At 35.0% G+C, this 27,738-nt stretch overlaps 1 protein-coding gene across 3 annotated transcripts in view; it reads left to right on the top strand.

Annotated features, from left to right (window-relative positions):
* Nucleotides 1–5,336: 5,336 nt before the first annotated feature.
* The window catches only part of PDLIM3 (PDZ and LIM domain 3), a 49,424-nt gene continuing 27,022 nt past the window's right edge, over nucleotides 5,337–27,738 (top strand). Inside the window, exons 1-3 of one of the 3 annotated variants that reach the window (XM_051965479.1) lie at nucleotides 5,337–5,589; nucleotides 17,320–17,471; nucleotides 23,325–23,409. In XM_051965479.1, the coding sequence (XP_051821439.1) occupies nucleotides 5,497–5,589; nucleotides 17,320–17,471; nucleotides 23,325–23,409 (330 nt within the window). In that variant the 5' untranslated portion in view covers nucleotides 5,337–5,496. The remainder of the gene's footprint in view (nucleotides 5,590–17,319; nucleotides 17,472–23,324; nucleotides 23,410–27,738) is intronic. The other 2 variants (XM_051965480.1, XM_051965478.1) reach the window with 2 other exon arrangements.

Genomic DNA, 27,738 nt, shown 5'->3' with positions numbered 1-27,738 from the left:
GAGCTAGGCAAATAAGCACTATTTGGCAACTATAAATCATGAAATTCAATGTGACTAATTCCCAGAAAAAAATTACAAGTAGAAAACATGGGCTCAAGAGATTATAAACATTGCTCTTAACAACTGAATTAGGCTTAATTAACTATGCACATATAAATGCTATTTTAGATATCACATGCTAGTATAACTTAGCTATGTCCCAATGTAGTACTAAGGTTGTTTGAACAGTGAAATAAAATAGCAGCTTCTTAAAATAAAATCACTGACTCTTATGCAATGATATATAATGGAGCTAGCTATCCAAAACAAAAACAAAACCTGCATGAACTCAGGGAAAGTCCCATTCCTCAAATATGATATGTAGGAAATAATTAAAACATTGACATGGAGGAAGGGAAAAACGTGTCTAATGATCAGGGAAAAAGAAGAAACAGACAGAGCATTTGAGTGGGTGATTCATCTGTAGTTGGTATAATCCTGATGGCAGGAGATTTAGCCAATCCAGCAACTGGATCACCAGCTGGTGATCTGACTTGTAACTTTTCTCCATTCTCTCAGGACAAGTTATCATTACAAAATGCAGTGATTTCTTTGAGAGAAGCATTCACAGAACCAGGTAAACTACAGTTCTTACAAATCAAAATATGCCTCAAACTTTCAAATATAATAATATTCTGATATCTCTAGCAATCCTGTTTATTTATATATCAATGTTACTTTCACAGAACCAACCTCCTGGGGTCAGTGCTTTAGGATTTGGCTCTCATACTATTATTCCCTCAAAAAGTAATAATCAGAACTGGCATTTGTTTGACTTTTACTGTATAGTTACTGGGAAGAAAGTTATAATTGGTAAATTTGAAAAGGTAACCTTTCCTGGCTTCTGAACCTTGAAATCAAAACTAGTCTAGGTCGGTTTTTCTCTAGTCTGAAATGAAATTCTTCCTCATTTGTATGATACCTGGAGAGGAGATAAAGAAAGAATCTAGATCCCCAGAGTGAAAGTCTTGAACTAGTTTAGATAGTATGCAATTCAATGGAAACAAAAGGAATTGTTATTGGCTTTCCAAACCCCTTCTGTGAATAGAACACAGTCACTAAAACATTCTTCTGGGTAAAGGGATAAAGGAGGTGAAAGGGACAGCAATAAATGCCATCAAATGTACCTCTTAATCATGTTGACCTTTGCAGGAAAAAGGGAGCAAAGAAGACAAATGATCAATAGGAAATAAAGAAGAGTCTTTGTAGACCTGCTGGCAGTAGGAAAATATAAATATCAATACAACCCAAAGCTCAAATAAAAGTCATTTCTTCAGGGGCAGAAAAGTTCCAGGTAAATTCCCTGAAGAAGGACAGCATATTGCAGTCTAGGGAAAGTTTTTTAAAGAAAAATATCACGTAAGACAAAAGGAATGCAAAGCATGGCCCAGATGTTATTCTCATTTTTAGAAAAGATAAGGGGGCTTCCATAGAATCCTGTAGAATGATATGTTTCTCTTCTTTCATCTTTCTGATTCTGTAAATGACCAAAATAATGGTTTTTTCCCATAGTCGCTGACAGGTACTTTGGAAGGAGGTCTTATTTTGACCCAATATACTCTCATCTATAATACTAGTTCTCATGTACAACAAAGAGTCAATTCACAGTAAATACTGGTAAAAATTCTAACATAAGCCAGAAGAACAATATACAAGTAAGTTTGATCTGTATGTTCTCATCAGGTATAAAGATAAGAATTTTTGGAATAAAACAGCATAGTCACCTATGGGGAAGATACAAGACATGTTATATAATTAATTCCTCAATAAAGCTTTTGCCACAACCCAATCAACCAAAGCATGAAAATCACATAGACTTTAGAGACAAGAGAAGGTCAAAACCTAGTACCTGGAATAGTTCAGTTGAACTGGATGGATGCTTGTCCAGGAATTATCCAATATAGTCTATATCAGCAGGGTAACCATACAGAATAGCATCTGCAACATGAAATGAGATAACTGATAAGATGAAGGAAACAGACATGATCACAACTGTCAAAAAAAATCCTTCTTGGTTAGCTCAGTAATGAGTGAGGAAAGGAAGGAAGTAACTAATATTTGACTAAATTCAAAATTGTTATAATATTTCAATATCAACTGATATACTCAGAACTGTACGACATGCCACGCAAAAAAACAATAATTGTGTAAGACATGCATCCTAAGCCTCAAGAAGCTTATCATCTGATTGGTGAAATAAAATTAACACCAATGTTAAATGGTGGTGATGACAAAATCTAATAGGAATCCAGAGAAAAGATCTTAGATTTAGAACAGGAAGGGGTCCTAGAGACCATCTACTTATTATGCCTAAGTCTCATTCTACAAAAGAACTGGGGGGGGGGGGGAGAGGAGGGGATCAAAAAAGTTAAATGACTCAAAATAATACCTGTACTAAGGAGCTTCCAAATGGTTTGGAATTATGGAAGATTTCAAGGAGAAAGTGGATAAGTTTTTCCTTGGTCTCTGTCCATTTATACATTCCTGAAATAAATATATTCCTACATCTCAAACAACTGAAATCTTTTTTCCTTTAAGATGCAGCTTAACCATTTAACCATTGGCCCACTTTATTTCAACCTAAGACTGTTTGGTCTCCTGAGGCAGCCCTGTGGTCTTCCATTCCAGGGATCTCACAATGCCAGATGATGCCAGACAGTGCAGATCTCTTTTTAACCCCAATGCAGCTCTCCCAAATTTAAGCCACCATTCTTTGCTTCCTCAATAGCCAGGATGACAGGTTTGTTCCACCATCCCTGGCTAAAAAGTAACCTTCCTAATGTTTCAGTGGTAGTAGAATGCAAGCTCCTTGAGATCAGGGATAGTCCTTTTTTTTTTTTTTTTTTTTTTCTATTTTTATCTCCAATGACTGGCATGACACTTAATAAATGTTTATTGATCAACTGATATCTCCAACAAGGGCAAGAATGTCTTCTAAGCTCTCTCCTCTCTTGTTGCTGCTTGTCTGTGTACCTGTCTGTGTGTGTTTTTTCTCTATCACCATAAACTTCATCATGAATGCCCCCTTGGAATGATTTGTTTTTACCAATTATTTGAATGGAAGAGAGTGATTATTCCAACCACCTTATATAGCTTAATCCCATCCCCTCTGATATGATTGGTACAGTAAAAAGAATCCATGACAGAATCAAAGAATATGAGTTTAAATCCCAGCTCTACCATTTATTAGCCATGTGATTGGGGAAGTCACCTCTCTGAACCTCAATTCCTTGATTAGTAAAATGAGAGGGTGTGACTAGACTAGTCTCCAAGGTCCATCTAAATTTTTAATGTATGAGTGCATGATCCGGAGGGCACAAAGAAGAGCACCACTTGTAGGGATGCAAGAAATCATTGGACAACACTAGCAACTCACATTTATCTAATACTTTAAGATTTACCAAATACATTTCTTACCATAGAGATAGATAATGTAAATATTTTCATCCCCATTTTACAGACCAAAAAGCTGAGGATCACAGAAATAAAGTGATCACATAGATCACATAGAATGTGTTGGTTATGATTTGTAAACTTAGGTCTCCAAACTTTAAGTCCAGAATTATTTCTAGTCTACCAATTTCTTTCAGTTTTCTATAATTATCTCAGGACATAATATCCCCCTCTACCAAACCACTCTGGACTTGCTAGTAATATCTATTACATCGCCCCCATCACCTGCACACCTTCATTTTTTCCATCGACCTTCAGCTTCATATTTTTACCCAGCAGCCACATTTTGCACAGAGAATGATATTCTTCCCTGATTTATGGACATAACTTCTCTCATTCTCCAGAAACTACTTAAACCCATTATTTTTAAGAACCAGAAAGTTAAATTTCACAATTCTTTGGGAGACAACAAAAGAATTTCTAGTCCCAAGCAAAATAGCCTCTCTGGCCAATACTTTTTTCCATTTATGGAAATATTCCTATTATAGAATATTTGTGTTACCTTGGGCAAAACAATCTTTTTGGTTCTCCATTCCCTCATATATAAATGGAAAGGTTTGGATTAAATAACTTCAAAGTTGCCTTCCAACTTTAAACCTATGATCTTATGGTACTATTCTCTAACCAGTGACTAACACCTTAACACTCCACTCAAGAGTATCTAAAAGAAAGCTGTCAATAGAGCAATAATATTGTTTCACCAAAACACAGCTCTTGATGGTCTGTCATCCCTGTCACATTTCACTATTATGACACTGTGTATGCGTCTGTGTATATTTCTATGTTAATAAAGGGCAAGAATCATGTAGGCTATGAAGAGTGTCTCAAAAGTCTTAATGCATTTTAAATGCTTAATCGTTTGGGGACACCCTGCATAGAAACAAAAACAAACAAGCAACATGTATGTGTATGTGTGAGTTCCTTGAGATCAGGGACTGTCTTCTGCTCTTCTTTTGTTTCCCCAGTGTTTATTACAATGTTAGGCACGTAGCTGGCATTTAGTAAATCTTTCTTGACTCTGTATGCGTAAGTGTGCGAAGGGAGGAAGGGGAAAGAAGGAGAGGGGAGGAGTAGAATAGGGAAAAGGGGAGAGGGAGGGAGGAGGAAGAAAAGTGTGAGGGGAAAAGAGGTAGGAGAGAAAGGGAAAGAGAGGGAGAGACAGGAAGAAAGAGAGACAAACACAGAAAGAGATAGAGAGGGAAAAGCAGACACAAAGAAAGAAAGACACCAAAAGAAAGAATAACAGCAGAGAGAAGCAGAGATAGACAGGAAAGCAGTGACAAAGTGAGAAGTACACCATAATGAATAGAAAACTAGCCTTAGAACCAAAGAAACAGATTTATCTGATATATACTGATGAAGTTAGATAGAAAAACACCTATAGCTATATCAGCATATATAAATATACATAAATACATACATATATATCAGTTGGTGGTATATGCTCAATAACCCATTCTAATTACAATGCCTTTCACATAAAGCTCTCTAGGGTGTGTACGCAGCCCTTCCTCCCTTTGCTCATGCCTAAAGTACCTAGCTGTGTACCAAATAGGTGGTTAACAAGAGAAACAAGGGGCCAGGTATTGCTTTAAGAAAATCATAGGAAGTTGTAACCTGAAGCCTCCTCACTTCTGTGCCCAGGAATGGGCAGAGGCAGCGTGCACAGAGCAAATGCATTTCTTGTAAACTCCCTGGCGTCCAGACTTTCTCTTACTACCAAAGTTGGAGCTCTCCTTGGGGGGAGAGTCGGGGGAGGGGGGGGGGTTAGGGGGAGGGAGTGGTAAGGAGGGGCAAGTAGCGACGTCATTCCCTAACAAGGATAAAGTGGAGAGGCTGCGAAGCTGCCACTGTGGGACAAGAAGGGAAACTCTTCCAATACTTAAAAGTGTTAGCTGTCCTTTTGGGAAGAGGTGCTGTTGGCAAGACCTTCCTCCACACTTTTCCTGTCCATAGTGGAGACGGGAAAGGTGCCACTCGTGGGAGCCTAACCGGAAGGACATCATGCCACAGAATGTCATTCTCCCAGGCCCTGCACCCTGGGGATTCAGGCTTTCAGGAGGGATAGATTTTAATCAACCTTTAATCATCACCAGGGTAGGTGTTTCCCTCTCTTACTTTCTCTCTGAGAGGCTTTTCTGCTTCACATGTTGGTCTTTCAGTTTCCTAAGAGCTGCAGAAATCTGTCCAGTGAGCACTGGCTGATACCTAACCGGCGCGAGATGGAAAGAGGCTATTGCTTCCTGGGCATCAGCTTGTAGAGGTAGGAAGACAGTGTAAATAAATCAGGAATGATGGGCTTTGGATGTTGACAGAAAAGGGAACGAGCTTGCTACGTGTTTACATTGTCAGAATGACAGCAACCAGCTCCTGTTTGCTGAAGGAAGGAAAGGAAGCTCACTAGTTTGAAGTCAAGACCCTGGGGAGGGACAACAGAATTCAGAAAAGGTGAATTTGGCAAGTCCAAGTTGCTGTGATCTCCTATACCTACTCCTCAGCCTTCAATCCCTTTCCTTTTAATTGCATGGCTATATGATCTCTGGCAGGGAGGAAGAAGGGGAGAAAAGAACAGAGATCTGGCAGCTGTTCCTTTGGATTAAACATGTTTATCTTCTGATGTAAATTTCATCTGGGAGATATAGGCAATGCATAACTTAGGTTAGCTAATTTAAGCTTGACAAATCGTTAATACAGATAGGAAAGATATTGCTACTATATGTTCCTATTTTTCCAAACATTTTGAGTAATTTTCTAAAACTATAATTGTTAAGTTGAACTACCATGAAAACCTATCAGATAAGTATCTTGGGAGGATGTAATAGTGATGTGTCTGCCTAATAACATAATACTTTAAAAAATTTTTCTTTTGAAGTACATCTTTCTTTTGCTTAGAAATACTTCAATTGTCACACGAGTGAAAGATTTTAGAAGTGGGTAGAGCATGGAACTCAGAGTCAGGAAGACTTAGGTTTAAATGTCTCCTCAGAATTGCAGAGGTAGGGAGTAAAAGAGGGAGAAAGGGGAAGTCAAACTTGGGATTTTTTTCTGCATAGTGAACTCTAACTCTCTTACATCAGTTTTCCCATCTATAAAATGAAGAAGTTGGACTCAGTAGCTTCTAATGACCCTTCCAATTCTGCATCAATGATGCTATGACACATAGCCATGACAAATAATCTAGAATTTGTGAACTCTAAAGTATATCCCAATCTAATTGGCTTTTTTCAAGAATATGATGCTTCACCTTTTCTAATAGAAAATTATCTGTATATTTTAGTTATAAACTCTTAACAAAACTTTCTTGAATCCTTGAAATACTAGAATACTATGCCATAATTTTTGTTTCTATGTATTTTTTATTATAAACATTCTTAACAACTTGGGGACAATTTAATTTGAAATTGCACAATACTCTGTACAAAGAAAACACTTCTGTGTTCTATTTCTGTCCTATTCATTCACTTTCCTGAGAGTGAATGAGAAAATGCCTTCCTCAGATATCTTTAAGAAACAATGTTTTATACAGAAGCAAATCAAGGACCACGTCAAACTCTGTTTCACACATTTTGAAAAATATATGAACATAAATGCAAGTTTATGACATTAAACAAGCTAAGTTGATTGAAACCAAGAAATGTTCTTAGGCAAATTAAGCAGAAAATACTCTGATACTTTGGACCAAGCAATACCTTTTATGGATTTACAAAGGGGAAAAGTTTCCATTATCTCTTCTCAAAACTATTTTAGTAGTTTCTAGATCACTGTTTTTCCTTTACTTTAATTGACGGCTTCTAAAAGTAACAAAAGATAAATTATATCAACTCCTGAAGAAATAGGTATTGCTCTTGACATGTTGGTATATAAGGTGCCAATTCCTTTTATTCATATAATTGGAAAGATTACTATGATATTATAATACTTTTTATTCCAAGGAAATATTTCCATTTGATTGGGTCTGAGAGGTAATGGTAATAATATTGCTTTATTAGTAAAAATAATCATCAGCAACTATTCTTATCTTTTCTGATAAAGACTTGTACAACTGATATATTATTTAATGTGCATATCTTGTCCTTCTAAATAGAATATAAATTTTTTAAGGGCAGAATCCACATCCTCCATCTGCTTTGTATCTTCCCCCCACCCCATCTCCCAAAACTAGGGATCCCATTGCATAAAGTAGGTAGTTAAGAAATGTTCAGTAATTTTTCATGTTTAAATCCACAACTATTTCTGTGACTATTCCCATTGAAGTTATAAGAAAGTAAAAAAGATTTTAATAGCTTCATTAAGTTAGCATCTAAACAAGCAAAAAATTATTATCCATATATTTCCAAATGTTTGGTGTTGCACAGACAAAATCTTTTGTTGTTGTTGTGGTTGTTGTTTTTCCCACTTTCATGTTTCTGCATCATGAGTCACATGGAGCAGCGTGGCTGTGTGATACCAAATCATTGAACAGTTTTCTCTACCATTTGTCAAATTCCTGTTTTCTGTGATGCCCAACACAATCTGAATTTCTTTGGACAAGCTGGGAGTCCATGGAGTCCTTTCTCAGAATATCACTGAGGATTTAATTAACACAGAATTTAATCACTGAGGAAATGCTAGATGTCATTTAAAAGTGAGAGAAAATAAAGATGTAATCTTTTTCCTATTCAAAATTCACAAACCCTTTGAAATTTATGTATGGAAAGACTAAGTGTCCTTGAACCTTGAATTAGGAATCCCCTGATTTAAGACATCTAGGATTGGGAAAGCATATACACCTCAAAAGAATACATGTCTTTACCATTCAAAGACAAAGGGTAGGTAAAAGAACCAATACACCACTGATATATCAAAGATCTAGCCCCTGACCAAAATATTTTTACTGTTGCTATTGCTATTGCTATTTCTTGGCTCAGCTATTAACTTGGCTAAAAAATCATGTAGTCAGTAAATTCACTTAAAGGCAAAGCTGCATATTTGGGGTAACAATGTTCACACAATCACCAACTCCATAATTGATTTAAACTTTGAAAAATATTTTGGAACTGCTACATAGATGCAGCCACAATTAGTCATTCTCCTAAATATTTATTCTAGACAAAAAATTAATTATTAGAAATACCGCCACATAAAAGCTAAAAATTACATTAATCTTTAGTTACCTGCCTTCATTTCTACTATAGTGCATATCCAAATCTATTATTTTAACATCTGAATTGGTGGAAATGTTAGCTCTCTGTCACAGTTAGGCTATGTAGATACCCACCTCCTTTACTGCCACATTAGAATCAACTGTGAATGTCACCAAAATTCCATTCTGTATCCATCCTTCTTTATCGGACTTCCCTTTCAGAGTCCCTGGGGTCATATCACTAAACTCTTTGAAATCTATTTTCCTCAAATCTGGAATACATGTCAGATTCTGTCTGATGTTTTACTCCTTATCTGTCAAAAATTCTAAGATAACATGGCTACTGCCTTCAAGTTTCCCAATATCTCTATGCTTCTAACAAGTTATTCCTTATTAGCCAAACCCAGGCCCGGAACAACATTTTTCTTTGTCACTTCCTCTCTACCTTCTGAAAGCTAAAATTACCAGCAAGGAAAGTAAAGAATGTCTTTGCTTTTAGCACAGCTAATCTCCAGCTGATATCAGGAGAATTCCCCATTTGAAACATAATTATGCCTATATGTTCTTTTTCCTCCTACTAACTAACTCACAGTGGGGCACAATAGGGACAAAGTAGTATAATGACTAAAGAATGAAATCTGTGTTCAAAGCCCTGCCTCTGGCTCATATGGACTTCGTGATACTGGATAAATCATTTAAACTCTCAGTGCCCCAGCTTCTTAAACTGTGTTTTGCAACCATATTGGACCTTATAACTGAATGTGGGGAATCACAAAATTATAATTTATTATCAATAAATGTTTGATTTGTATATCTATTTTATATACCTATATTCCCAGGGTCACATAAAAATTTTTCAGGCAAAAAGGGGTTACGAGTGGAAAAAGTTTAAGAAGCCTTGTTTATACAATTTTCAAAGACTTTAGGTTGCAGAGAAGATGTCAATTTATAAAAGTAGGAGTTTCTTCATATTAAATTTGGTTCCTAATACCAATGAAATTACAAGTCCTGTCTCTATACTACTAAACTGCAATGCTGTAAAAGTGGTGAATATCTAATACATGTTTACATCTGATATTACCACAGCCTTGCACAAGTAAGCACTTAATTACATTTGTAATTGAACTGACAACTATTTTTTCCATTTAATGTGATTTTAGAAAGAAATAGAAAAGGAAAGAAAGAGAAAGGAAGGAAGGAGGGAAGGGAGAGAGAGAAAGAGAGAGAAACAAAAAATAGAAAGAAAAAGAGAGAAGGAGGGAAGAAGGAAGGAAGGAAAGAAGGGAAGAAGGAAGGAATGAAGGAAAGAAAGGAGGGAGGGAAGGAAGGAAGGAGGGAAGGAGGGAAGGAAGGAGGGAGAGAAGAAGGAAAGAAGACATCTTTAAATCAGGATAACAAGCCTAGTAATAACTCTTACCTAACTACTTGGAATAATCAAGTGCCATCACTTATACTGATGGCTGTGGAATTTAGTTGTAAGAAAAAAATATGTAAAGTGGGGGAAGGGAGAAAAATTGCAAATCAAAAGTTTTATAATATTAAATACCAGAGAAAAGAATGGACACTTACATAACTAAATCACTGATTGGCATCAATATTTTTCAATTACAATATCGATTAATGCAGTCAACTTTTGCATCTCAATTTCTCCATTTTAAAAATGGAAGATGTATTTTATATAAGGATGAGGACATAAAGGCTAATCTATGTTCAGTGAATTTCAGGGAGAGATAAGCAGGTTGAGTAAATCTGACTTTTTTGAGATTATGGATACATAGTACCTGTTTTATATTTCCTTCTTCCTTTGAGAAGGGGGAAGTTACCTAGCAATTAATTTCATAGTAATATGGGCAGATTTCTTGAGAACTGAGTGGTCTTCAGATTAAAGAATGGACCAAGGAACTCAAGCCAGACTATTGTGGCTGAGAGGATCTGTGAATGGAACTTGGGAATTCCATTCTGGAATGAAGGGGAATAGCCCTCTAAAACTGAGAATAAAGAATAAAGGAGGTAGGCACTTAAATTTTAATTATCTATAACATTTTAGATTAGAGAAGCCTTAGATCATTAAAAACCCACCTCATTTTAGCTGTCTCTCTTCAGCACTCAGGCATACTCTGAAAAAAAAATCACGTGTAGATTATGTCAACATGTAGCCTACCCACTTAGGGGAAAGGAATGAATCTTTTCACACAGAAATTGGCAGAAATTATCAATCCACAAACATTTATTTAGCACATGTTGTATGCCAGGACTAAGGATATCAATATGAAATGGAACAATCCCTTCCCTCTAGAAGCTTATATTCTCTCAGGAGAGATGTACGTGTGTGTGTGTGTGTGTGTTGTGTGTGTGTGTGTGTGTGTGTGTTACACAAAGTAATTTGGCAAGGGGCTGGAAAGTGCTAAAAGCTGGGAGGAAGTAGGAAAGGATTCACATAAAAAGTGGAGTCTGAACTAAATGTGAGCCAACAAGAAATTCTAATAAGGGATTTCAAATTTTACTGATAATTTCTTCAGCTTTCTACTACATTTGGTTTATCTGTTACTGTATTTAATATAAATTTGAATATCATTGTCTCATGATACCCTCACTACATTACTTTATAGTAATGTATATGACTTTTTTTTTTTTTTTTTTTACAAAACTTAAATGTTTTTTTCTTCAGTTTTTAAAACTAGAAGGAATCTTATCTAGTGTGCTATCCTCATTTTGCATATGACAGAACAGAGGCTCAAAAAGGTTCCAAAACTTATCCAAGTAACACTGCTCTTTAGTGATACATTATACAATTAACTGAAATATAACGTGCAAAATATCTAAGGTCATTCACCACAAAGTTATACAGGAAGTTGCTGCATTATTCACTTCCAACCATTGGCATAGTGCTATTAAAATAAGGCAATTTAATGATCAACCTTATATCAGAAGCCCAGAAAAGGAAGGAGCAAGATAATCCTTCTTCTCAACAGCTCTACTCTCTAAATCATTTTTTCTTCCCAAGCAACAACCCCCAATCCGGTAAGAAACAAGTCTAGTCAACTTCCTGAATGACAAGATAGAATCAAGTCAAAGATCTCTCCCACCAAACTCCAATGTCTTCAGAGAGATTCAAGAATGAGATTAATAATAAAAGCCACTTCGTATCAATTTAGGTCATCTGGAGTTAAAAAACTTAGACATTGATTCCAACTTTTCAAGCACCTCTCTGATCCATACCTTTCTTTATCTGTCAAAAGATGAGCTGTATAGTTCCTTTCAAAACTAACATTCTAAAAGAAAAATCCATAATTCTAGGACACAAATCACATTCTGCATGTGTACAGATTTTTCATTTCCCACAAGTTACATATCCAAGCCCAGCTGATTTTCAAAATCAGTACTGTATATTTATGATTAATGTTTGTTTTAAAATGTCAGAAAAGTTAAATATTTAAAAGAGAAAAGATCAAACTTTCTCATGTTTAGACTACCAGGAATAAAGGCATAGTCTTGTACATTTAAAAATAGAAAAAGCTTATTGTTTCACCAAATGTGTCTAAGGAATACTGAAATTTTAGAATTTCTTCTTATCCCCATAAACACAGTTTACATCAGAGTTTCACTAACTTGGAATTCAGAGACCAACAAGGCAACTACTAAAAAATTTCAGAAGGTCTGAATTTGATTGAGAAGAAAATGATATCATTTTCTCCTAACCAAAATTTAGCATTTCCTTCAATTATTCAAAAACATTATTTTGAGACTTTATAAGGCTACTCCAGAAAGCCAAGGGGATTCATCAAATATACACACTACACACACACATACACACACACACACACGCACCCCCTCTGGTTTTGATCAAAAATGTTGCTCTTCAATTGTTGTTCTTCTAGACCCAGGAATACACTATTATGCATATATAAGAAATAATTAGTATGGAAATAAGAAAGTTTTTCAATGGGAATAGTCAATGAGACAAGTTGAATGGCGTAAGGAATAAAATGCCACAGTACTTGGAGTCAGAAAATGCTAAATTCAAATTTTGGTTCAATCACTTATGATCAATGTGATCCTAGACTAGTAGTATCCCTAATTTCCTAATTCATAAAATAGAGGTAATAATAGTACTTGGTTCACAAAGTAGTCTGAAGATTGAATTAAATAATAAATGTAGAGTTCTTTGAAAATCTTAAAGAGTTAATTATTCCTAAAGTCAGGAGTATTTGTTATCTCTTCACAGTATGTGCTCATTCATAATTAGAATACATTTTTGAGAGCAAAATAAATTTCATGTTGTAAATGTTCATACTAATTACAATAAGTATTTTCTTTGCTAGAATGCACAATTTCTTTGGTGTGAGTAATCCTACCTTTGCTAAACACAATGTCACAACAGATGATTTTCACAAGATGCTGGTTAAAAAAAAAAAAAAAAGATCATAATCTGAGAGCCAACCTTCTGGTCATGAACTTCATCTGTGAACTTAATTAGACGTGGGAGAACCATTTATTTCCACCCTTGTTACTGAAATCTTTCTAAGAAGGGGTCCATAGATTTCCTCAGACTGCCAAAGGGGTCCATGACTATATAGACATATATATATGCTTATATATATTTAAGAATTTTAATATATAATTAAGAATTTAAGAATAAGTTAAGAAATAAAAAAAGGAAAGGAAAGGAAGGAAAGAAGGAAGGAAGAAAGGAAGGAAGGAAGGAAGGAAGGAAGGAAGGAAGGAAGAAGGAAGGAAGGAAGGAAGGAAGGAAGAAGGAAGGAAGGAAGGAAGAAGGAAGGAAGGATGATGGAAGGAAGGAAGGAAGGAAGGAAGGAAGGAAGGAAGGAAGGAAAGAAGGAAGGAAGGAAGGAAGGAAGGAAGGAAGAAAAGAAGGAAGGAAGGAAGGAAGGAAGAAAAGAAGGAAGAAAAGAAGGAAGGAAGGAAGGAAGGAAAAGAGGAAGAGAGGGAAAAAGGGAGGGAGGGAGGGAGAAAAGGAGAGAGAGAGGAAAGGAGGAAGGGAAGAAGGAAGGGAGGGAGAAAAGGAGAGAGAGAGGAAAGGAGGAAGGGAAGAAGGAAGGGAGGGAGAGAAGAGAGACAGGGAGAAGAAAAGAGAAAAAATTTGTTCTTCAAGATGTCCTGGATTTAGAAACACACTGCTATGAATGTTATCAACAGATTGCAAGCCTTTAGTGGATTTGCATTCTGCTGATATAACCTTCAAGAATCAATCATGTTATTATGATAGAAATGCCATCAATATTCAGAGCAAGAACTATGGAGTATGAATGCAGAGAGAAGCATAATATTTTCTCTTTTTAAATGTATTTTTTCTTTTTTCTTTCTTATGTTTTTTCCTTTTGTTCTGATTTTTCTTTCAACATTACTAATAAGGAAATATGTTTAAAATGATTGTATGTGTATAACCTATATCAGATTGCTTGCTGTCTTTGGGAAAGGGGAGAAAAGGGATGGAGAGAGAAAAATTTAGAACCCAAAATATTACCAAAATGAATGTTTAAAACTATATATATAATTGGAAAAAAATAAAATACTATTAATTACAAAAAAAGAATCAATCATGCTCAACTACAAGTATTTATTAAGTGCCTACTTAGTATTATAGCTCTTAAAGCACTACAAAGAGAGAAATTAAATAATCTCTGCCCTCAAAGAGCTTCCATTCTATTGAGAGATGCAATACATACAAACATAAGTATGTGCAAAATAGGTTTAAAACAACTTGTTTGGCTGTTCAGTTCTGCACACATATATTGTATCTAGGATATACTGTAACCTATTCAACATGTAAAGGACTGCTTGCCATCTAGGGGAGGGGATGGACGGAAGGAGGGGAAAAATCGGAACAGAAGTGAATGCAAGGGATAATGCTGTAAACAAAAATTACCCTGGCATGGGTTCTATCAATAAAAAGTTATTTAGAAAAAAAAAATTTGTTTGGGAGAGGGTACAAGAAGGCATTAGGACATGGGGAGAGGCAGAAGTGAGGGAGAATGAAGTCCATACAATTATGGACCATCAGAATAAAATATTAATAGAGTTATTATGATCATATGATATTTTAAAATAAGACATGTGCATATGATGGAAAGAGCAAATTTAGAGTTGAAGAGGCTAGATTCAAATTCCCGGTATTATTCTTACTACTCATGAGAATAAGGACTAGTTTTTGTCCTTTTTTATTTCATTAGCTCTTAGCACAGTGACTGGCACATACTAAAGTACCTAATAAATATTAGATGACTGATTGACCTCCTTTTGGGGTCTCAGTTTCCTATTCTATAAAATAAGAGTAGACTGATTTTAAACTAAGATATCTAGAAAGAATTATTCAGTAATTATAATTCAAATTTATAATTATTACAAGCAATCTAAATAATTTCTTTATTCAAGAATTCATTGTGACTCAGTTTCAGGATTAATTGGGAGGGGGCAAATTATTTTCCTTTTATGTATCATTTTATTTATATTATTCATCATACACATACACAACCACACTCCCCCACACATACACACTCTCTGTTAGTATGTAAGCTCTTTGAGGGAAGGAACAGTTTTTTTTTCCCTTTTTTATACCCTAAATGCTTATTCCTTTGCTAGTAATATAGTATTTAATAAATTCTAATAGATTAAGAGTTTATTGGTTGAAGATAATGTAGTTGTACAAATGAACATGATATGCTGGTTTCCACATATTTTTTTAGTCCTTCAGATTTACAAGGATTCTTTGGCAGAGAAGTCTGGCATTAAAGACAAACTGTACTATTATTTTGCCCTGATAGAAGAGGCATGTCCAAACACCTACATACAACCAACTCAAATTGGCATCAATAGCTAGAATGTTTTACTATATGGAAACAAGCTTTAATTGTCTCAATATCTTTTCAGAGTGAAGATTTCAGTAGGGTAGTCAGTCGTGAGTGTGGTGCTTAGGCTGGTTGACTGCTCAAGGCAAAGAACCAGCAGTCTCTACAACTTCCTATTCTAAAATAATTCATACCTAGTTTTCCTAGTCTCCACTGCCCCTTCTCTCAAATACAGTCCTTTCACTTTATGCAAAACGTGAGTTTTAAAGATAAAGCATCATCTTGCTGACAATGATTTCAAACCAAAACTGAAAACATCTTTGCATTTGGTCTTATGAAAATAAACAAGAGACTCTTGTAAAATAAAAATTAATGAATCACAATAAATGAATGAATGAAACTGGGCTAAATGCTGAGAAAATATACAAAAAGAAAATCTATTTCTCTTCTCCACCTTATTTCTCTCTCTTCATCCTTCCTCTTCCACTCTTCTGTCTTTCATTCTCTCATTCTTTCTTTCTATTTCATCTTCATTCATTTGGACTCATGATTTATCATAGCATTGACCAAAGTTCCAAAATCTTTCAAAGTTGTTTTTCTCTATAATTTTGTTATCATTGTATAAATTGTTTTCCTAGATTTACTCATCTCATTTTACATCAGTTCATAAAGGTCTTTCAGTTTCCTCTGACAATATCCATTTCATTATTTCTTATGGTATAATATTCTATTATATTCGCATGCTAGAATTTGTTTAGTCATTCCTCAAAACAAGAACACCCCCTTAATTTCAAACTCTGACTACAACAAAAAGTGCTACTATAAATATGTTTGTATATATGCGTATTTTTCCTCTTCCTTTGATTTCTTTAGGGTATAAGTATAGTCCTAGTATAAATGGGTCAAAAGATATGTACAGTTGGTAATTTGAGGGGTTTGGTTCCAAAATGCTTTCCAAAATGTCCCTCTGGCATATATTACTTATATGACTCTTAGCCACTATAATTCTAAATTGCAAAACATTAGGGGATTTGCATTGAAAAAGGTACTTTTCTTGTGAGAAGTACCCTACACAGAATAAATCATAGAATCATTGCAATTATCTAATCCAATTACTTTATTTTGCAAATGAGGAAACTGAAGCACAACATGGTTAAATGACTTGCCTAAAATCAGATCTCCTGACTTAAGGCCCAGTATTAATTACATTTCACTCCATGTCTACCTTCACACTGAAGTGAAATACAAATGCAAGCATAAAACCTTCAACATATCTGAATACTCATTTTTTTTTAACTGGAACACCAACCAAAAGAAAGCATTTCCATTTTCTAATACAACATAAAAAGAGATTTATATATAAAACCATGATTCTCCATTTCATGATATTTGCTTATTTTTAAATTCTACACATTACTTTCCTGCTTATCTATGCTTCCTTCTGAACATCATTTTAATGTTCACTCTCCTGTAAATTTTTAAAATATTACAATGGCTCTCATTTGGGAGTGGGGGGGGCATTACTATTGCTAAATACTCATTCTTCCTAATGCCAACCTCAAAAATCAAGAAAATGAGAAGGGAAAAAACCCTTATAAGAAATAAGTACAGTGTGAAGTAAAAGAAATTCACTCCTTGGCTATATTCTATCACCTCTCTGATAGAAAGTTATGTCATGTTTCATCATAGGTTCACTTGGACATCACTAGTCATTGAATCAATCAGAGTTCTAAAGTCTTACCAAGTTGTTTTTTTTTATTACAATATTGTTATTCTATAAATTGTTCTCCTAGTGCTACTCACTTTACTATGAGTCAGTTCATTCCATGCAGAATAATCTGTAATTATTTTTATCATCCCCCTGGATAACAATTTTAATACTATTTCGATTTCTTACAGATTACTCCAGGAAGCAAGGCTGCAGCTGCCAACCTGTGCCCTGGAGATATCATTCTGGCCATAGATGGCTTTGGAACAGAGACCATGACTCATGCTGATGCCCAGGACAGAATTAAAGCAGCAGGTCATCAATTGTGTCTTAAAATTGACAGGTATCCATTAATAATGTCAGCTAAATTTGATCCATTTCAGGAGAAAATCTGAAAAGGAGACATAAATGTGTGTGTCAGTGTATAAAAAAAGAGGGCTGGTTACTATACGAGATGGATTTATGAAGGTCCTATCATTCTAATTAGGACCTTGAGGCTGATTTATTATATAAATTCCTGTCTACTCTGTACCTCTCCCTGCCCCATGCCAGGGCTAGCAACATTCTCTGTCCCTTTGTTCCAACTTATATCCCAGGCTTCTACTCATCACATCATCCCTGAGGTTCAAATCATCTAAATCATCCATTTCTCTCCTTCCTTCCCTCCTTCTCTCTCTCTCTCTCTCTCTCTTCTCTCTCTCTCTCTCTCTCTCTCTCTCTCTCTCTCTCTCTCTCTCTCTCTCTTCTCCCCCTCTCTCTTTCTTGCTCTCTCTCCCTCTTTCCCCCCTCCTCTTTCCCTTTCTCTCTCTCTCTCTTTCTTTCTCTCTCTCTCTTTTACATACACACACACACATACACACACACACCTCAAAACATTGAAACTGAGAGAGCACTTAAATGTGAAAAAACAACAGGTATATGGGGAGAGAAAGGGATGTGTCTAGACTTCTAGTCAGAGTGAAGAATAGGGTTTTCTGGGACAGAGGGGAAACCATGTTTCCCAGCCTTCACACAAGAGTGCAGTGCTGGGGTCTGAGCTAAGTAAATTTGCATTGATACAACTCTTTCTAGATTTGTCCATGACGTTTAGGCATGAACTGGCCACAGTTGCTACGATTCCTTTTTCCTATCTTCATTACTCTTAGCCCTAGCTTGAGGTCATCCTGTCCCCAGTTCATACCTGCTTTCCTTTCCTCCTTCCACTGTAATTTTTAGAAATCTTCAATCAATAAATAAACATTTGTTAAGTGCCTACCATATGCCAGTCATTGTGCTAAGTACTGGGGCTACAGAAAGAAACAAAATATAATCCTTGACCTCAAGAAGCTTATTATTTAATAGGGAAAATAAAATGCATACAAATATATACAAAGCAAGGCATATCCAGAATAAGTAGGAAATAATCAACAGAGGGAAGATACCAGAATTAATGCCAACAAACTCCTTTCAATTCTCTTATACTTCTACTTAGCATTGCAGAAACCTATCTTTCCTTTGTGACGTTTCTTAACAACTTCTTCAATTTTTTCATTCTTTTACTCCCCTCTCCTTTATTTACTCTCTGGGACAAGAGGGAGAGTTAACCTATCTTCTTTTCACCATTGTAACTTCTAGACTAAAATTTCTTAACTTGAGGTCCATGGACCCCCACTAATCTTCAAGGGGTCAAAGTTTGTGAATAGATTTTAAAGTGTCCATGAACTTGGATAGAATAAAATTATATCTTTACTTTTCATTAACATCTAATTTTATAAAATTTAGTATTTCTTAAATTATGAGTGATTTTTGGAAAAAAAAAAGATTATTCTGAAAAGAGATCCATATATGTATCTCCAGACTACAAAAGAAATCACTATTGTAGACTCTTTCTCTGCCACAATTATGTGCCAATACTAGGGTTTAAAGCCTCAGTTTCACAAATACAAGATCAGGTAGCCATTCGTCTGGAAAAGAATCTGTGGTTCTTAATGAACTCCAAGCTCAATGAGAGACTGACTATTCTTTGGCAACTAATGTGAATTCAAACGATTAATAGTAGCAAAACTTACAAGAACTATTTAATTTTTGTCCTGCCATACCCTGACCTATTCAGGCCATGTCTGGAATATTGTGTTGAACTCATGGTGCAAAATTTCAGCCAGGACATTAAAGTGAAGTGAAGGAGTGAAATCAGTATGGTAAAGTCTTAAATGTAAACTTTATAAGGAGCAGTTGAAGAAATCATGAATGTTCAGCCTGGAAAAGTTGAGGGAGACTGGATATCTTTCTCCAAGTATTTGAAATACTGTTGTAGGAGATTAGATTTTTACTTTTTGGCTCTTTAGGAAGAATTGGGCATAACAGGAGGAAATTGAAAAATATATAAAATTAAATTTGATTGAAGGAAAAGCTTCCTTATAATTGAACTGTCCAAAAGAGGACTGGGCTTGCTCAGAAGGTAAGAGGTTTCTCCTCAATCTTTTAATAAAGATTGGATGAGAATTTTAAGCAAAGGTTGAATATGTCATAGAGATCCTTGTTCTGGAATAGGATGGCTTCAGTAATCATTGAGAACTTTTCTAATCCAGACAGTCCATGTTTCTATAACCTCTCATTATCTCCAATTTTTCTTGTCTATATATTGTTTGTACATTGTCTTCCCTATTAAACTGTGGTTTTAGTTTGGTTTCGGTTTTATTCAGAACTCTGGCATTTAGCACAGGACCTAGCACATAGTAGCTGCTTAATAAATGCTTGCTGACATGAAGTTCATATCTTCTGATGTCACAGTACTTTTAGATCCTAATGGCTAGCATGTCCTGATTTCCTGAACATTCTACTGCCTGCTTCAACAACCTTGGAACTGACTTCAGTGTTCAGATTTAGTGATCGTGTTCTGTCAGTTCTTTAAATTTCTCTATTTCTTTTATTTTAATCTTGGTTGAATTTAAGCTATTCACTGGGGAGCGAGGATGAAGGGAGAGTCCAGAGAGAAAAAGAAAAAAGAAAGAGGGAAAGAGGGAAAGAGAAAGAAAAAGAGAGACAGACACAGAGACTAAGAGAGATTCAGATAGAGAGAGAAACGAGACAGAGACAAAGAGAAAGACAGAAGCAGAGACAGAGGAATAGAGAAAAACAGAGACAGAGACAGAGACACAGAGAGAGACAGAAATACAGAGACTGAGACGCAGAGAGAGAGAGACAAATACAGAGAGAAGAGGTCATACTTTGTTTTGTATATTATCTCATAATCAGAAATTGCTCAGTCCTTAAGATCTTGAACTTTGGCATTTCTCTTTCAGATTGTGATTTCTGATCCTTCCATCCTCTATTTAGTCACTCTTTTGAATTTTCCCTTTGCTTTAACCCTGATCTCTGGTTCCTTGATCCTTTTTTATTCTCCTTGTTGCCTATTACCCCTATTCCAGAGTGACGTCCCCTCATGGTCTTGACCCTCATTTTCCACCTGACTGGGCCACTTTGGGACTTCTCTGACTCTTTACCATGCCCCAGGAATCTCATCAATAGGAAACTTCTTGCAAGCTCAAATCAGCCTTGATATTCACACTTATCATTAGTCATTGCCCCTCTGACTGGAGGATAAAGCCATGAACCTTAAAGTCCCCATTCCCATTCATTATAACTATCTCTTCCTTTACCACCTGGCTACACTACTCTGAGATTTCTCTGACTTCTCTACTATACCTTCATAGGTACTTTTTACCCTTCTACTCCCACTCTTCAGCTTCTTCATGCGGAGTCATCTTTTTGCAAAAGATTGTAAGCTTGTTGAGAGCAGGGACTGCCTTTTTTCATATTTCATATTTATATATTACTATCCCTGGTGCTCAGCACATTGCCACATAGTAAGGGCTTAATAACTGGTTAAAGTCAGCTGTTTTTCAATGATGTACTATCCTTCAAAAAATCCCTTTCCCCTTTGACCTTTTGATGTTCCCACCCAGCTAATCCCTAACCCAGGGTCATCCCAATCATGTATTCTGTTTCTAATTCTAGACTCAGGAAGTGAAACATTGCTAAAGAAAATCATGAAAGTTACCTCTGAGTCTTCTACAACCTTATGCTGACAAATGTAAAATGATAAATAACAACTCTTTTAATCAGCACCCACTAACTTTATGCACATTCCCTATTGCAGCTTTCCAGACCTTCTCAGGTCTTCTCAAGTTCCACTTCCACCCTAATCTGTCTCAGATGATGACCTTAATTTTTGCTTTAATGAAAAGACTGTGGCCATCCTATTAGGTGTCTTAGACCCTGAATTTGGAATAGAAAATAAATGTTCAACTTCATTGTAACTAACTTGGGGACCTTGAGCAAGCAATTTAATCTCTCTGAGACTCCTGTAAAGTGAAGGGATTGAATTATATCAGAGAATTTAAAGTCTCATTTTGCAAATGAGAAAACTGATGACTTCTAGAGTCCCCTCTCATTTGCAAGAACTGTGATTCTGAGATCTCAATTTTCTTTTTTCCTTCTCCATACTCCAAAACCGGTATTCTCTCATCTCCTTCACCCTCTATCCAGTTTGCAAGGATGAGGCAAACATCCTTGTCAAAACTAACCCTCTGCAATAGTTCTGTGCTTACCACTATATTGAATCTGTTTTCTCTGAAGTCATAAATAACTTAATTGTTAAATGCAATGATTCAATTCTTGTCCTCCTTGGCTATGGGCCACCTTTTCCTTCTTGGTACAATCTTTGTCCTTAGCTTACATGTTCTCTTCCTTTTATGATCCTCCTGAGAGGAACAACTGAATGCATCTTATTGATTATCTGCTAGCCATAATCAATAAAATTGATTATTAAACTAGTTTGCTCAGAAATTCTGTTTCAGAAATTTTCCTTTGCCATCATGACTACCATCTGAATTGAATCCATCTTTGCAGCCTTATTCCGTGTCACTCCCCTTTATGCATTCCATAGGCCAGCCAAACTGAGCTACCAATTATTTCTTGACTTCATCCTCTACTTTGTACCTTTCATTTATTCTCCCAGGTTAGCCCCAGAGAATTGCATACAGATATCTGCCTGTTGAAATTTATTCTTGTCCTTCAAATTTGAACTCTTCTATGAAGTCTTTGCTAATTCCTTCCAGATAATAGTGATGTCTCCCTATTCCAGTCTTTCATACTTTTTTGTGTGACTTCTCTTATGCATATGATAATAGAATTCCTTAATGTAGTTACTTAGTGGGGAGAACATTGGATTTGGAGAGAACGCCGTTTCATTTACTAGCTGAATGAACCTAGAAAAGTCACTTAAACTATCTTTGCTTCAGTTTCCTCATCAATGAAATTGAGATAATAATAATTTACTATTTTGTTTACAAGGCTGATATGAGGAAAGTGATTTGTAAAACCCAAAGTGGGTCAGTCATGGTGGCTTACACTTGCAAGTCCTGCTACAAAGAAGAAGTATGAAGACCTGAATTTGAATTCTAGTTCTGAAATTTATTAATTATATCATCATAGGCAAACCACTTAATTTTTTTGAACTTAAACAGCCTTGAAATTCTCTGCTGGCTATAAATAATAAATGAAGGTTATAAATATATTTGCCTTAAGAAAATTATTTTGGGAGTTTTGCAGAGGATAAATTGGAAAAGGTGGAAACTAGAACCTAAGAGCTACTATTAGAGTAATCCAAGAGAAAACTGATAAGAATCTAGAGTGATGACATATGAGTAGAAAAGGTAATATATAAAGTAAAAAGTAGGATTAGGCAAGCTCCAAAGTGGAGGCCAACCAAATTCCCATAATTCCAGGCCACTAAGCAATAACCTATACCACACATGTACTTCCAGACCTTCAACTCCAAACTTGAACAATACAAGTAAGGAAAGAAACAATGTGGAGGCAATGTATATATACCATTTCAATGAATACTGAAAGTTTACTTTTCTAGGCCTTTCTACATTCCCAAATAGCTTAAAACATGTGATTTGGAACTAGTTACCCCAGTATCTGCACAAGATCCTCAAGGGAAATATTGATACATTCCAGATGACAAAAAAGACATAGCATTATTTATACAGAACTAAATAGGTTGAGGATATAGAGTAAATAATTTTTATTAAATTCTTGTAAGTTATACTGTTAGTATTCAACTCTGGGGGAAAAGATCTCTATTCAGTGGGCTGGAAAGGGAGGTATTCTAAAAGCTTGGGGTTCAATTATTTTGTTTTACTCACAGGGCAGAAACTCGCTTATGGTCTCCACAAGTCACAGAAGATGGGAAAGCACATCCTTTTAAAATCAACTTAGAATCTGAACCTCAGGTATGAACTTTAGAGTAAATCATTCTGGTATTTTGCTACCTTCACTATCCCACTGGGTGTTTTTTAAAATACTTTAAAATGGACATTTTCTATTTTCATTTTGCTATTGGTTTTCCATTTATCTTAAGTTCTTTTCTATAAACTACTTTCTACAACAACACCTAATAACCATGAGCTTTAATCAAAGTTTGCACAGTTAAAAATAGATTTTAAATTAAGCATACTAAAAGTATTTTGTCATTAATAAAGTTATAAGTTTAATCTACTTTTCTTGGAACTGTTTACATCACTCATGAAACTGAATGAATGAAAATATTTCCCTTATTCTTATACCTTTTAAATGTTCCCTTCTGATCATATCTATTCATATTGTGGACAACTTTGAAGTGGAATAAAACATCAGAAACCAAAGCCTGCATCCCACCAAAAAAACAAACAAACAAACACAAAAAACCCCTTGCTTCAGTGTTTTGTCATGACATGAAATTGACCTAGGTTTCTTGCAAACCATGCCACTAACTTGCAAATTCTAAAAGCTTCAACCAAATTTTTTCAATATGACACTGGCTATAAACTGCATGTTATTCTAAGATCAACCTGGCTAAGGAGAAAAATGCTCATCACCAAAAGGTGAAGGTTCTATGGCCATGGAACCGGTACAAATGGCCCAACATTTGATTTGGCCTTCCTCAACAATAAAAGGCAAAAAAGAAGATCTCAGGGTGCTAAGAAAATCAGTTTAAAAATTATATATATATGATATGGAAAGAGAAAGAGATGATAAATAGGTAGAGATAAAAGATAGATAGATAGATAGATAGATAGATAGATAGATAGATAGATAGATAGATAGATATAGATAGATGGATGCAATGGATAATACTCCTCTATATATGAGCTTTTTGTCCAATAACCAACAATTCAACATACAACTAGAAGAACCACATAAATATTGATATTCTTAATATAAATTAAGTCAGAATACAAGAGGAAGTTGAAGCTATAGAAAAGAATGGCTTATAAATTCTCCTCGAAAGCATCAATATAAGAGGAGAATAAAAATAATCACCTTTGTGGAGATGATAGTTAAACCCTTGGAAACAGATGAGATCACACATTCATAGACAGCGACTTGAAATATACTTTAGAGGTCATCAGTTTACCAAAGAAAGGTAAAAGAAGAGAGAAGGCTCACAATAGATTCTACAGAGCAGGGTTCTCAATGTGGGTTCATGTACCTTTTTTTAAAAATGTGTTTAAGTAACTATATTTTAAGCATAATTGGTTTCTTTTCTAAACCATTATATTTTATTTGATCCATTTAAAAACATTATTCTAAGAAGGGAGTGTCTATAGGCTCTATCAAACTACAAAAATGGTCCGTGACACACCAAAAAGAATGAAAAAATAATGGATTGATTGGAGTTGGTTAATTATTTGCACAAAGACAATAAGTTTATGGAAGTGTTTGGTCATCTGAGCTTACAATGCTTATTTTGAGCACAATCAAAAAAACCTACCACAAAGTTAGTTCCAGGCTCAGCACCAATATCTATTGTAGAGAATGTCAAGTAGAAGAAGTCTAAAAAAAGTCTTCAGGAGATCCTCAGAAGTCAATTCAGTATATACTTTGATATTTGTTAACTATGAAATAAAGATAGGAATAAGGTAGAAAGGTTTTTAAAAATATGTTGGAAAATAAGGCTCAGGATAAAGAATAAAAAGAGGTCAAAGTTTTATTGACTACTAATGCTGGGATAGCATGAATGCTTTGCTCTTGTCAGAGTTGGAAAGTTCTAAATGTGGCAAAAACCAAACAATCAAAAAAGATAAAATTAAATGTATCTTGATGAACAGGAAAGGACTAATTAGTGATACATATTAAATTAAGCATACTAAAAGTATTTTGTCATTAATAAAGTTATAGGTTTAGTTTACTTTTCTTGGAACTGTTTACATCACTCATGAAACTGAATGAATGAAAATATTTCCCTTATTCTTATACCTTTTAAATGTTCCCTTCTGATTATATCTATTCATATTGTGGACAACTTTGAAGTGGAATAAAACATCAGAAACCAAAGCCTGCATCCCACCAAAAAAAACAAACAAACAAACAAACACAAAAAACCCCTTCTGTTGTGAAAGTTTCAGAATCTTTTAAATGTGTTCAGTTAGAGCATTGTTTAGAATCATAGAATCACAGATTTGGGACTGAAAGGGATCAGTTATAGTAGAAGCACAAATCAACATCTAAAGAGAAGAAAGAATAAAAATGAAAGGATTATGCATGAAACTATACAGCCCCAAAACCATATATTCAAGCAAGTTTTTAATGATTTAAAAAAATAGAACACAGACAATTATTATAACTATACTTTTATGTAAGATAGAAACCACAATGAAAGTAGAGGATTTGAAACCCATTTTAGCCAGCACTTCTTACCAAGCAGGAAGATGTGACAGCAATGACAAAACAAGCTTATTTGAGAAATGTTGTAAGATGAAAAAAAAAAAAAAAGACTATTGTGATTTAACAATGGAAGACCAACAGAAGAAAAATAAATGCAGAAAACCTGCAGAAAACTCATCCACTACAGATCATCTCAAAAGCATTTGTAAATGAAATCTAAAGGAGGCAACAAATAGATGCAAAATGGAACAACACAGGACTGTAATGTATTCTCATAACTGAAGCCATGGACTCAATACTTCATCCCCATCTGAGAAAAAGAAAATTGCACTTAAAAAATAAATTCATGAAGAGAAGTGGAACCAAACAAAACAAACAGAGAAGAAATTCATACTGGAAGCAAGATCTTCCAAAGCAATAAAATGAGATTTTTAAGCTGAGTGACAGATGATATTATTACACAACCCCCCCAAAGTCAAACATGAATTCACGAACAATCACTGTTATCATTTACTTTTTCATCTCTCTAAAGGCATCATTGATGGAACTATGATAATGGAATAGATGGTCTTTGCAGATGATTTTCAATGTCAGAAAACTTCTTCACAGTCACATGAATTGTGACTATGAAATTGGCTAAGAAATGTAAAGAATACAAAATTCCATTCATCTGTTTTTTGGTGATTATTTAAAAAAAAAAAACCTTTTTGATCGAAGAAAAAAATGCAGCCTTAAAGGCCTCTTCCAATAAATGTTTCTTATTTCTATATTAAGACTATACAAGATTCCTTGATAGGTGGAATCACAGAAGTAATTGTTCAGCAAAACTCTGATTATAAATATTGCAATTTAAAACACTATCCGAAGATAGGTTGTACAGACTCCAAATAGAAAAGGGATTTCCTATAGATCAGTTCCAGGCATTCCTGTTTGTGAATGATATGCTGGTTGTAAAGAAGTCCCAAGATACTATAAAGTTATCTCAGTGAAAGCCAGGATCACTTTAAAAAAAAAAAAAAAAGATAAATACAGCAATTTGTGCAAGAAAAACCAAGAATACTAACAATACCTGTCTACTGTCTTGATCTTAAGGCACAACTAGATAGACAGCCCATGGAGTTATTCCATTAGTTCTTATTCCTATTATTAGTTCTATATCCTAGACTAGTTACTTTCAAATTTTTATAGATGAGAAAACTGAGGCAAATTGAGTTAAGTGACTTTCCTAGAGTCACACAACTAGCAAGCAAATAAGATCAGATTTGAAATTCAGAAAGATGAGTCTTTCTGATCCCATACCTGGTGCTCTTGTAGTATTTTGTACAAACCACATTAAAGAAGATTTTTTTTTGAACTAGCTCTTCTCAAGTTAAAAAGAAGGGGTTAAATATTGCATATTCTTTTCTAAAAAAAAAATCCATGCTCTCAAAAGACAATTCTTTCAAAAATTATATATAGACTAGTCTTAAATTTAGAGACAGGAAGCATTGAGTTCCATTTCATCTAAGAGCCCTATGACTCTGAGAAACTCATTTCACCTGAGCTTCAGAAAACTTCATGGGACCTACCAGCTAAATCATACAGAGTTCTGAGTTTACACAGTCTGTAAAAAAAATTAAATTAGGAAAAAAAAAAAAACTTTACCACAAAGGAAATCAATATGGGAGAGGAGAAGGAATGTGTCAGAACATTCCAATTCAATCCTTTCTTCGCAGAGCAAATTTCTTAAAACTAAATAACTTCCTTTCCCTTAGTTTTCTTTAGGTGAGAAGCAAAAGCCAGGCTTGGCCATCCAGATTAGAGAAGGCAGCTGGCTATTGCTTTTGTGAAATTTTGGAGGACTAAGGAGACTAGTCTCAATAAGGGGCCTAAAATGTCTGTTAAACCTTTACTTTTAGGCTTAATGATAAAAGGGC

Source organism: Antechinus flavipes, chromosome 6 (genome assembly GCF_016432865.1).
Source record: "Antechinus flavipes isolate AdamAnt ecotype Samford, QLD, Australia chromosome 6, AdamAnt_v2, whole genome shotgun sequence".
NCBI lineage: Eukaryota > Metazoa > Chordata > Mammalia > Dasyuromorphia > Dasyuridae > Antechinus > Antechinus flavipes.
The sequence above is the reverse complement of the archived record's forward strand: the minus strand, read 5'-3'. Positions and strand labels throughout refer to the sequence as shown.